The sequence below is a fragment of the Abramis brama genome (assembly GCF_963993115.1).
Source record: "Abramis brama genome assembly, chromosome: 18".
Lineage (NCBI taxonomy): Eukaryota > Metazoa > Chordata > Actinopteri > Cypriniformes > Leuciscidae > Abramis > Abramis brama.
In genome coordinates this window covers 36228165-36242680 of record NC_139980.1, presented here as the reverse complement: position 1 = coordinate 36242680, position 14516 = coordinate 36228165, and the positions used below count along the sequence as shown (strand labels likewise).

Here is a 14516-nt window from a genome sequence, read left to right as displayed (position 1 = left end):
TGAAGCTTGATTTAACACTAAAACCGTCTTGGTTTTCTGTGAGCCGTTGGTAACAGTCCAGGATGCACATGGTAATTTCCAGTCCTAGAAAAGACCATTAAAGCCATGGATATATTAAAGTATAATGTAGATTCTAGTTCTCCGTTGGTTCATTATGAGTTCTATAAAATGATTAGTAATTATGATACTCCTGTCATCATAAATGAATGATTCACCCTGAAAATTACCCGTTCCGCATTCATGATCATCATCGTCATGGTTCAGTTCAGTCTTTCTCACGTCTGCTGTGGTTCACCTATAGATCTGTATGTGTTTTATTGTTTGTCTTCTGATTGGTGCAGATGAATGGAGGAGGTGATCTAGTGTCAGAGGTCACGACTGACCCGAACCCAGCGGCGGCACCAGAGAACGGGCTGAACCACGACTGCGTCTCACCCAAACCCTCTGTGGTCAGTCAGCAGACTCCATCCTCAGGTGTGTGTGTGTGTGTGTGTGTGTGTGTGTCAGCAGACTCCGTCCTCAGGTGTGTGTGTGTGTGTGTGTGTCAGCAGACTCCGTCCTCAGGTGTGTGTGTCAGTCAGCAGACTCCATCCTCAGGTGTGTGTGTGTGTCAGCAGACTCCGTCCTCAGGTGTGTGTGTGTGTGTGTGTGTGTGTGTGTCAGCAGACTCTGTCCTCAGGTGTGTGTGTCAGTCAGCAGACTCCATCCTCAGGTGTGTGTGTGTGTGTGTGTGTGTGTCAGCAGACTCCGTCCTCAGGTGTGTGTTTGTGTGTGTGTGTGTCAGCAGACTCCGTCCTCAGGTGTGTGTGTCAGTCAGCAGACTCCGTCCTCAGGTGTGTGTGTGTGTGTGTGACCAGTGTCCAGCGCCGCTGAATCATCAGCTCATCGTCTCTCTGTGTGTTTCAGGGTCGCTCAAACCCTCTGTGAGGCCTGAGGATGTCGTTCAGAGTGTTTTAACAGGTACGGCTCTGCAGTGTGTCACGGTTTGTTCTGATCTCAGATGTTACCAAACTCCTCATCCATGTCTTTATGGTCCTGCTTTGTGCACTGGTGCGCAGTCATGCTGGAACAGGAGCATCCCCAAACTCTTCCAACAAAGTTGGGAGCATGAAATTGTCCAAAACGTCTTGGTATGCAGAAGCATTCAGAGTTCCATTCACTGGAACTAAGGGGCCAACCCCTGAAAAACAACCCCACACCATAATCCCCCCTATACCAAACTTTACACTTGGCACAATGCAGTCAGGCAAGTACTGTTCTCTTGGCAACCGCCAAACCCAGACTCGTCCATCGGCCTCCACTAATCTAGAGTCCAATGGCGGCTGCTTTACACCACTGCATCCCACGCTTAACTCCACTGCATCCCACTCTTTACACCACTGCACCCCACGCTTAACTCCACTCCATCCCACTCTTTACACCACTGCATCCCACGCTTTACACCACTGCATCCCACACTTTACACCACTGCATCCCATGCTTTACACCACTGCACCCCACGCTTTACTCCACTGCACCCCACGCTTTACACCACTGCATCCCACGCTTTACACCACTGCACCCCACGCTTTACACCACTGCATCCCATGCTTTACACCACTGCATCCCATGCTTTACACCACTGCACCCCACGCTTTACACCACTGCATCGCACGCTTTACACCACTGCATCCCACGCTTAACTCCACTGCATCCCACGCTTTACACCACTGCACCCCACGCTTTACACCACTGCACCCCACCACTGCACCCCACCACTGCATCCCACGCTTTACACCAGTGCATCCCACGCTTTACACCACTGCATCCCATGCTTTACACCACTGCATCCCACACTTTACACCACTGCACCCTACGCTTTACACCACTGCATCCCACACTTTACACCACTGCATCCCATGCTTTACACCACTGCATCCCACTCTTTACACCACTGCATCCCACGCTTTACTCCACTGCATCCGATGCTTTACACCACTGCATCGCACGCTTTACACCACTGCATCCCACGCTTAACTCCACTGCATCCCATGCTTTACACCACTGCACCCCACGCTTTACTCCACTGCACCCCACGCTTTACACCACTGCATCCCACGCTTTACACCACTGCATCCCACGCTTTACACCACTGCACCCCACGCTTTACACCACTGTATCCCATGCTTTACACCACTGCATCCCATGCTTTACACCACTGCACCCCACGCTTTACACCACTGCATCGCACGCTTTACACCACTGCATCCCACGCTTTACACCACTGCATCCCACGCTTTACACCACTGCACCCCACGCTTTACACCACTGCATCCCATGCTTTACACCACTGCATCCCACGCTTAACTCCACTGCATCCCACGCTTTACACCACTGCACCCCACGCTTTACACCACTGCACCCCACCACTGCATCCCACGCTTTACACCAGTGCATCCCACGCTTTACACCACTGCATCCCATGCTTTACACCACTGCATCCCATGCTTTACACCACTGCATCCCACACTTTACACCACTGCACCCTACGCTTTACACCACTGCATCCCACGCTTTACTCCACTGCATCCGATGCTTTACACCACTGCATCGCACGCTTTACACCACTGCATCCCACGCTTAACTCCACTGCATCCCACGCTTTACACCACTGCACCCCACGCTTTACACCACTGCACCCCACCACTGCACCCCACCACTGCATCCCACGCTTTACACCAGTGCATCCCACGCTTTACACCACTGCATCCCATGCTTTACACCACTGCATCCCATGCTTTACACCACTGCATCCCACACTTTACACCACTGCACCCTACGCTTTACACCACTGCATCCCACGCTTTACACCACTGCATCCCATGCTTTACACCACTGCATCCCACTCTTTACACCACTGCATCCCACGCTTTACTCCACTGCATCCGATGCTTTACACCACTGCATCTCACGCTTTACACCACTGCATCCCACGCTTTACACCACTGCATCCCACACTTTACACCACTGCATCCCACGCTTTACTCCACTGCATCCGATGCTTTACACCACTGCATCGCACGCTTTACACCACTGCATCCCACGCTTAACTCCACTGCATCCCACGCTTTACACCACTGCACCCCACGCTTTACACCACTGCACCCCACCACTGCACCCCACCACTGCATCCCACGCTTTACACCACTGCATCCGATGCTTTACACCACTGCATATCACGCTTTACACCACTGTATCCCACTCTTTACACCACTGCATCCCACGCTTTACACCACTGCATCCCACTGCTTTACATCACTGCATCCCACGCTTTACACCACTGCATCCGATGCTTTACACCACTGCATCTCACGCTTTACACCACTGCATCCCACGCTTTACACCACTGCATCCCACGCTTTACACCACTGCATCCCACTGCTTTACATCACTGCATCCCACGCTTTACACCACTGCATCCGATGCTTTATACCACTGCATCTCACGCTTTACACCACTGCATCCCATGCTTTACACCACTGCATCCCACGCTTTACACCACTGCATCCGATGCTTTATACCACTGCATCTCACGCTTTACACCACTGCATCCCAATCTTTACACCACTGCTTTACATCACTGCATCCCACGCTTTAAACCACTGCATCCGATGCTTTACACCACTGCATCTCACGCTTTACACCACTGCATCCCATGCTTTACACCACTGCATCCCACGCTTTACACCACTGCATCCCATGCTTTACACCACTGCATCCCAATATTTACACCACTGCTTTACATCACTGCATCCCACGCTTTACACCACTGCATCCGATGCTTTACACCACTGCATCTCACGCTTTACCCCACTGCATCCCAAGCTTTGCATTGCACTTGGTGATGTGAGGCTTGGATGCAGCTGCTCGGCCATGGAAACCCATACCATGAAGCTCAACACACTGTTCTTGAGCTAATCTGAAGGCCACAGTAGTTTGGAGGTCTGTAGCCATTTACTTCTGCGCACTGTGAGCCTCAGCATGTTCTGACTCCGCTCTGGGTTTTTAAGTGGCCAAACACTTCATGGCTGAGTTGCTGTTGTTCCCAATTGCTTCCACTTTGTTATAATACCACTACAACAGTTGACCGTGTAATATTTAATAGTGAGGAAATTTCACAAATGGACTTATTGCACAGGTGGCAACCAATCATGGTACCACGCTTGAATTCACTGAGCTCCTGAGAACGACCCATTCTTTCACAGATGTTTGGAGAAGCAGTGTGCATTGATTTTAGGTGCTTGATTTTAACCCATGGAAGTTACCCATGGAAGTGATTGGAACACCTGAATTCAATGATTTGGAGGGTTTTCCCAATACGTTTGGCAATATAGTGTGTGTGTGTGTATATATATATATATATATATATATATATATATATATATATATATATATATATATATATATTTAAGATGAGTGTAAATTACTGCGCTGTGACCGCAGAACTTTTGGGGACGTTTAAACTTGTGCAAAACAATCCCGTACCCTGTTATAAAGCACATACAAACAATATTACTTTAATTTAACATGAATAGCTAGAATGCTACTACCTTGAAAGCGATAATGATGTTTCTTTTGATATTTGACAATAATGGCAGGTTAATGTCCCCAGAAAACAAGGACGTCTGGTCACCTTGTGTGTGTGTGTGTGTGTGTGCTTGACAGAGGTGGACGCTCAGACTGTAGATGAACTGAAACAGTTGAAGGGTTATTCGAGGGAACAGAAGAGGCAGTACAAGGAATTAAAAGAGCTCATGAAGAAACACAACAAGAAAACCAATGACTTGATCAACGAACATGCATCGAAACAGAAGCATCTGCTGAGTGAGTTCCTGCGGCGCAGGTCGGCCCTGCAAAAGAGGTGAGTTGGGTGAGCTGGGTGAGCTGGGTGAGCTGGGTGAGGTGGGTGAGGTGGGTGAGGTGGGTGAGGTGGGTGAGGTGGGTGAGGTGGGTGAGGTGGGTGAGATGGGTGAGCTGGGTGAGCTGGGTGAGCTGGGTGAGCTGGGTGAGATGGGTGAGCTGGGTGAGGTGGGTGAGGTGGGTGAGATGGGTGAGATGGGTGAGATGGGTGAGGTGGGTGAGCTGGGTGAGCTGGGTGAGATGGGTGAGGTGGGTGAGCTGGGTGAGGTGGGTGAGATGGGTGAGGTGGTTGAGCTGGGCGAGTTGGGTGAGGTCGGTGAGCTGGGTGAGCTGGGTAAGTTCGGTGAGGTGGGTGAGCTGGGTGAGGTGGGTGAGCTGGGTGAAGTGGGTGAGGTGGGTGAGCTGGGTGAGCTGGGTAAGTTCGGTGAGGTGGTTGACCTGGGTGAGGTGGGTGAGCTGGGTAAGTTCGGTGAGGTGGGTGAGGTGGGTGAGATGGGTGAGTTGGGTGAGCTGGGTGAGCTGGGTGAGATGGGTGAGCTGGGTGAGATGGGTGAGGTGGGTGAGCTGGGTGAGTTCGGTGAGGTGGTTGAGCTGGGTGAGTTCGGTGAGGTGGTTGAGCTGGGTGAGTTCGGTGAGGTGGGTGAGCTGGGTGAGTTCGGTGAGGTGGTTGAGCTGGGTGAGTTCGGTGAGGTGGGTGAGCTGGGCGAGTTGGGTGAGGTCGGTGAGCTGGGTGAGCTGGGTAAGTTCGGTGAGGTGGGTGAGCTGGGTGAGGTGGGTGAGCTGGGTAAGTTCGGTGAGGTGGGTGAGCTGGGTGAGGTGGGTGAGCTGGGTGAGTTGGGTGAGTTCAGTGAATTTGGTGAGGTGGGCCTGTGTTTGCGCTGGTTCTGTGGGTCTGAACGCTCGTGTCCCTGCAGGAGCGTCTCCCATCAGGATCCGGATCTGATGGCGCTGGAGCAGGAGAGATGTCAGAAACTCAGTGAACTGAAGGATCAGCAGCAGCAGCAGCTCCTCACGCTGAGACAGGAGCAGTTCTACAGCGAGAAGTACCTCAAGCGAGAGCACGTCAGACTGGTGACTACTGTCTGATCATTATAGGAGACTCCGTGGGGAATACAGGGACTGAGATGTGCACACAAATCTGTACACATGCGTCCTGCCGTTAAAGGAGTAGTTCACTTTAAAATGAAAATTAGCCCATGATTTACTCTCCCTCAAGTCATCCTAGGTGTATATGACATTTTTCTTTTATTTTCATTTTTTTCTTTCTTTTATATAACTCCGAATACAATCGGAGTTATATAAAAAAATGTCCTGTCTTTATAATGGCAAGCTTTATAATGGCATTGAATGGCCATTTCTGTTTCGAATTCCATAAAAGTGCATCTATCCATTGCATCTATCCATCATAAAAGTGCATCTATCCATCATAAAAGTGAATTGCATCTATCCATCATAAAAGTGCATCTATCCATCATAAAAGTGAATCTATCCATCATAAAAGTGCATCTATCCATCATAAAAGTGAATCTATCCATCATAAAAGTAAATCTATCCATCATAAAAGTGAATTGCATCTATCAACATAAAAGTGAATCTATCCATCATAATAGTGTATCTGTCTATCATAAAAGTGCATCTATCCATCATAAAAGTGCATCTTTCCATCATAAAATGCGTTTGTGTAAGAAAGATATTCATATTAAACACGTTACAAAGTAAAATTCTAGCTTCCGGCCAAACGAACATACTCAGTCTACTTACGCCTACAGCACAACTTACGCAACTCATGACATCAGAAGTAGCGTAGTGCGTCATGGCGTAGCGTTAATATACGTATAAATATACGTAATATACAGTACGTCGCATTACTCGCATAGTTGTGCTTAGACTTAAGTCGAATCCGTATGTTCGTTTGGCCGGAAGCTAGTTATTTTACTTTATAAAGTTTTAAATATGGATATTTTTATTACACAGACTCGTCGCTTTGCTTCAGAAGGTCTTTATTAGTGGAGTTTGTTTATGATGAATATTTGTCTAAAAGAAGAATGTCATATACACCTAGGATGACCTAAGGGTGAGTAAATCATGGGCTAATTTTCATTTTAAAGTGAACTACTACTTTAATTGGATTATTTGGCTATTTTACCAACATTTTGCAGTGATTCACTTGTACCCACAACACAAAATTAAATTTTATTAAATTGTCATTTGTGAATCTTTTGTGAATGTTTGATTAAAAGAACCGAATCGTACTGCACATGCAGGCCTCGAGTTAGTTGTGTTGCTTTTACATGAGCTTTAACTAACCTTAATCACATTATACTGGTTAGGGCTTTAACTAGGTAGGGTAGGTTAGTATGAACACTTTCGATGTTTGTCAAGGTTTCTTGTCATCTTGTAGTAGAACTGACTTTTCACAACTGTAAGAGACTCCTGTTTCTTTTTTCTTTTTTTTGTGATTCTTTATTTATTTAATGTGTATAAATGTTTACAACAAAGCCCAAGATCCACCCACAATCATAAAATAAATATAAATAAATAAATAATATGACAAGAAAAATAAAATAAAACTTACCAAAACAATATATAGAAGGATCTCAAAGAGACATCTGTTTCTAATGAGCATGATTCACTCACTCTCACTCACTCACTCACTCACTCACTCTCACTCACTCACTCACTCTCACTCACTCACTCACTCACTCACTCACTCACTCATTCACTCACTCTCACTCACTCACTCTCACTCACTCACTCACTCACTCTCACTCACTCACTCACTCACTCACTCACTCTCACTCACTCACTCACTCACTCACTCATTCACTCACTCACTCACTCTCACTCACTCACTCACTCACTGACTCACTCACTCACTCTCACTCACTCACTCTCACTCACTCACTCACTCACTCACTCTCACTCACTCATTCACTGACTCACTCACTCACTCACTCACTCACTCACTCACTCTCACTCACTCATTCACTGACTCACTCACTCACTCACTCTCACTCACTCACTCACTCACTCACTCACTCATTCATTCACTCACTCACTCACTCTCACTCACTCACTCACTCACTGACTCACTCACTCACTCACTCACTCACTCTCACTCTCTCACTCACTCACTCACTCACTGACTCACTCACTCTCACTCACTCTCACTCACTCACTCACTCACTCACTCACTCACTCACTCACTCACTCTCACTCACTCACTCACTCACTCACTCACTCACTCACTCACTCACTCACTCACTCACTCATTCATTCACTCACTCACTCTCACTCACTCACTCACTCACTGACTCACTCACTCACTCACTCACTCACTCTCACTCTCTCACTCACTCACTGACTCACTCACTCTCACTCACTCTCACTCACTCATTCACTGACTCACTCACTCACTCACTCACTCACTCACTCACTCACTCACTCACTCACTCACTCACTCACTCTCTCACTCACTCACTCACTCACTCACTCACTCTCACACTCACTCACTCACTCACTCACTCTCACACTCACTCACTCACTCACTCTCACACTCACTCTCACACTCACTCACTCACTCACTCTCACACTCACTCACTCACTCACTCACTCACTCACTCACTCACTCACTCACTCACTCTCTCTCAATTCAATTCAATTCAAATTAGCTTTATTAGCATGACTGTGTAACACAATGTTGCCAAAGCATCAACATATTATACAGTATATAAATAACAAACAATAATATAAACAAACAAACAAAACATATAAGTATAGATCATTTCATATGTAGCATAGTAAATATAAATAAATAGATAAATAAACACAATCTATCCTAATAAATGAATAAATACAGTGGGTCTCTCTAGAGAATTAGCTGACTCTGGCGTTGTGAATAGCTAACACATATTTAGCCGCTAGTGCAGCTGTACTATCATCTTCTTCCAGTAAGAAGAACATTTTCTCAGTGTCACTCAGTTCAAAGAATGATGGAATCAAGATTTCAAATCTGGGCAGAAAGGTTTCTCTTATACTGGTGTATTTAGAGCAGAAGAGCAGAAAGTGTTCCTCATCCTCGATGTGCTGTAGATCACAGTGTCTACAGATCCTCTGCTCTCTCTCTGTCCACACACACACACACACACACACACACACACACACACACACACACACACCCTCGATGTGCTGTAGGTCACAGTGTCTACAGATCCTCTGCTCTCTCTCTGTCCACACACACACACACACACACACACACACACACACACACACACACACACACCCTTGATGTGCTGTAGGTCACAGTGTCTACAGATCCTCTGCTCTCTCTCTGTCCATGTTAGTCTACGTCTTCCTCTCTCTATCTCTAGATCATGGTCATTTAATCTGTATTTGGAGAGGATTTGTCTTTCTTTCAAATGTTTAATAAATAGATAACTGGCCAATTTAGTGGTTCTATTGAGGGTCGAGTAACATTGGAGTTTATTCTGGAGGGCAAAATGTGCTTTTAGTGATTCATCATGAGTGACTTTTAGATTTCTGTGGATTTCTTTAACAATAGTTTTGGGGTTGTAGCTGTAGTCGATGGGGAGTATATTCTGATGGACGAGTTGGAGAGCGAGTGTGTTCAGAGGATGAGGTTCTGCTGAGGTTTCATTGGCGAGGAGGGCTTTATATTGGACTGACTCTGGGTCAGACTGATGGAGATGATGCCAGAACTGAACACATCTCTTCTGGATCTCGATGTTCAGCGGGTACAGGCCTAGCTCAGCCCTGCAGGCGGCAGTGGACGTGTTTCTGTGAACCCCTAAAATATTTTTGCCAATTTCCAATTGTAATTTTTCTACTGATGTTTTATCCCAATTTTTTAAATTTAGTACTGGTCCCCAAATTTCACATCCATATAAAATAATTGGTTTTATTATTAAATTATATAATTTTATCCAGGTTTTAATGGGTAATTTTAAGTGTCCACATCGTGACTTTATAGCATAGAAAGCCCTCCGAGCCTTTTCACTCAGTGTCTTGACAGCCAGACCGAAGCGTTCCGAAGCGCTGATGTCGATGCCCAGATAGCTGTAGCTAGAGCTGTGCACACACACACACACACACACACACACACACACACACACACACACACACACACACACACACTCAGATAGCTGTAGCTAGAGCTGTGCACACACACACACACACACACACACACACACTCAGATAGCTGTAGCTAGAGCTGTGCACACACACACACACACACTCAGATAGCTGTAGCTAGAGCTGTGCACACACACACACACACACACACACACTCAGATAGCTGTAGCTAGAGCTGTGCACACACACACACACACACAGATAGCTGTAGCTAGAGCTGTGCACACACACACACACACACACTCAGATAGCTGTAGCTAGAGCTGTGCACACACACACACACACACACACACACACACAGATAGCTGTAGCTAGAGCTGTGCACACACACACACACACACACACACACACACACTCAGATAGCTGTAGCTAGAGCTGTGCACACACACACACACACACAGATAGCTGTAGCTAGAGCTGTGCACACACACACACACACACACACACACTCAGATAGCTGTAGCTAGAGCTGTGCACACACACACACACACACAGATAGCTGTAGCTAGAGCTGTGCACACACACACACACACACACAGATAGCTGTAGCTAGAGCTGTGCGCACACACACACACACACACACACACACACACACTCAGATAGCTGTAGCTAGAGCTGTGCACACACACACACACACACACACACACACACACACACACACACACACTCAGATAGCTGTAGCTAGAGCTGTGCACACACACACACACACACACACACACACACACACACACTCAGATAGCTGTAGCTAGAGCTGTGCACACACACACACACTCAGATAGCTGTAGCTAGAGCTGTGCACACACACACACACACACACACTCAGATAGCTGTAGCTAGAGCTGTGCACACACACACACACACACACACAGATAGCTGTAGCTAGAGCTGTGCGCACACACACACACACACACACACACACACACTCAGATAGCTGTAGCTAGAGCTGTGCACACACACACACACACACACACACACACACACACACACACACACTCAGATAGCTGTAGCTAGAGCTGTGCACACACACACACACACACACACACACACACACACACACTCAGATAGCTGTAGCTAGAGCTGTGCACACACACACACACTCAGATAGCTGTAGCTAGAGCTGTGCACACACACACACACACACACACACTCAGATAGCTGTAGCTAGAGCTGTGCACACACACACACACACACACACAGATAGCTGTAGCTAGAGCTGTGCACACACACACACACACACACTCAGATAGCTGTAGCTAGAGCTGTGCACACACACACACACACACACAGATAGCTGTAGCTAGAGCTGTGCACACACACACACACACACACACACACACACAGATAGCTGTAGCTAGAGCTGTGCGCACACACACACACACACACACAGATAGCTGTAGCTAGAGCTGTGCGCACACACACACACACACACACACACACACTCAGACAGCTGTAGCTAGAGCTGTGCGCACACACACACACACACACACACACACACACACTCAGATAGCTGTAGCTAGAGCTGTGCACACACACACACACACACACACACACACAGATAGCTGTAGCTAGAGCTGTGCGCACACACACACACACACACACACACACACACACACACACACACACACACACACTCAGATAGCTGTAGCTAGAGCTGTGCACACACACACACACACACACACTCAGATAGCTGTAGCTAGAGCTGTGCGCACACACACACACACACACACACACACACAGATAGCTGTAGCTAGAGCTGTGCGCACACACACACACACACACACACACACACACTCAGATAGCTGTAGCTAGAGCTGTGCGCACACACACACACACACACAGATAGCTGTAGCTAGAGCTGTGCACACACACACACACACACACACACACACACACACACACAGATAGCTGTAGCTAGAGCTGTGCACACACACACACACACACACACACACACACACACACTCAGATAGCTGTAGCTAGAGCTGTGCACACACACACACAGATAGCTGTAGCTAGAGCTGTGCACACACACACACACACACACAGATAGCTGTAGCTAGAGCTGTGCACACACACACACACACACTCAGATAGCTGTAGCTAGAGCTGTGCACACACACACACACACACACACTCAGATAGCTGTAGCTAGAGCTGTGCACACACACACACACACACACACACACTCAGATAGCTGTAGCTAGAGCTGTGCACACACACACACAGATAGCTGTAGCTAGAGCTGTGCACACACACACACACACACACACACACACAGATAGCTGTAGCTAGAGCTGTGCACACACACACACACACACTCAGATAGCTGTAGCTAGAGCTGTGCACACACACACACACACACACACACACACACACTCAGATAGCTGTAGCTAGAGCTGTGCACACACACACACACACACACACACACACACACACACACACACAGATAGCTGTAGCTAGAGCTGTGCACACACACACACACACACACACACAGATAGCTGTAGCTAGAGCTGTGCACACACACACACACACACACACACACACACACAGATAGCTGTAGCTAGAGCTGTGCACACACACACACACACACACACACACACTCAGATAGCTGTAGCTAGAGCTGTGCACACACACACACACACACACACACACACACACTCAGATAGCTGTAGCTAGAGCTGTGCACACACACACACACACACACACAGATAGCTGTAGCTAGAGCTGTGCACACACACACACACACACACACACACACACACACACACACAGATAGCTGTAGCTAGAGCTGTGCACACACACACACACACACACACACACACTCAGATAGCTGTAGCTAGAGCTGTGCACACACACACACACACACACACAGATAGCTGTAGCTAGAGCTGTGCACACACACACACACACACACACACAGATAGCTGTAGCTAGAGCTGTGCACATACACACACACACACACACACACACACACACACAGATAGCTGTAGCTAGAGCTGTGCACACACACACACACACACACACAGATAGCTGTAGCTAGAGCTGTGCACACACACACACACACACACACACACACAGATAGCTGTAGCTAGAGCTGTGCACACACACACACACACACACACACACACACACACACACACACACACACTCAGATAGCTGTAGCTAGAGCTGTGCACACACACACACACACACACACACACACACACACACACACACACACTCAGATAGCTGTAGCTAGAGCTGTGCACACACACACACACACACACACACAGATAGCTGTAGCTAGAGCTGTGCACACACACACACACACACACACACACACACACACACAGATAGCTGCAGCTAGAGCTGTGCACACACACACACACACACACACACACACACAGAGATAGCTGTAGCTAGAGCTGTGCACACACACACACACACACACACACACACACACACACACACACAGATAGCTGTAGCTAGAGCTGTGCACACACACACACACACACACACACACACACAGATAGCTGTAGCTAGAGCTGTGCACACACACACACACACACACACACACACACACACACACAGATAGCTGTAGCTAGAGCTGTGCACACACACACACACACACACAGATAGCTGTAGCTAGAGCTGTGCACACACACACACACACACTCAGATAGCTGTAGCTAGAGCTGTGCACACACACACACACACACACACTCAGATAGCTGTAGCTAGAGCTGTGCACACACACACACACACACACACACTCAGATAGCTGTAGCTAGAGCTGTGCACACACACACACAGATAGCTGTAGCTAGAGCTGTGCACACACACACACACACACACACACACACACACACACAGATAGCTGTAGCTAGAGCTGTGCACACACACACACACACACTCAGATAGCTGTAGCTAGAGCTGTGCACACACACACACACACACACACACACACTCAGATAGCTGTAGCTAGAGCTGTGCACACACACACACACACACACACACACACACACAGATAGCTGTAGCTAGAGCTGTGCACACACACACACACACACACACACACACACAGATAGCTGTAGCTAGAGCTGTGCACACACACACACACACACACACACACACAGATAGCTGTAGCTAGAGCTGTGCACACACACACACACACACACACACACTCAGATAGCTGTAGCTAGAGCTGTGCACACACACACACACACACACACACACACACACTCAGATAGCTGTAGCTAGAGCTGTGCACACACACACACACACACACACAGATAGCTGTAGCTAGAGCTGTGCACACACACACACACACACACACACACACACAGATAGCTGTAGCTAGAGCTGTGCACACACACACACACACACACACACACACACTCAGATAGCTGTAGCTAGAGCTGTGCACACACACACACACACACACAGATAGCTGTAGCTAGAGCTGTGCACACACACACACACACACACACAGA

The 14516-nt window shown here is 47.8% G+C and overlaps 1 protein-coding gene across 2 annotated transcripts in view; it reads left to right on the top strand.

The window, feature by feature from the left end:
- Nucleotides 1–14516, top strand: part of plcb1l (phospholipase C beta 1-like) — a 157009-nt gene that overhangs the window by 114679 nt on the left and 27814 nt on the right. For both annotated transcript variants that reach the window (XM_084090219.1, XM_084090220.1), the window contains exons 25-28: nt 342–474; nt 907–960; nt 4705–4900; nt 5814–5970. In XM_084090219.1, the coding sequence (XP_083946345.1) occupies nt 342–474; nt 907–960; nt 4705–4900; nt 5814–5970 (540 nt within the window). The remainder of the gene's footprint in view (nt 1–341; nt 475–906; nt 961–4704; nt 4901–5813; nt 5971–14516) is intronic.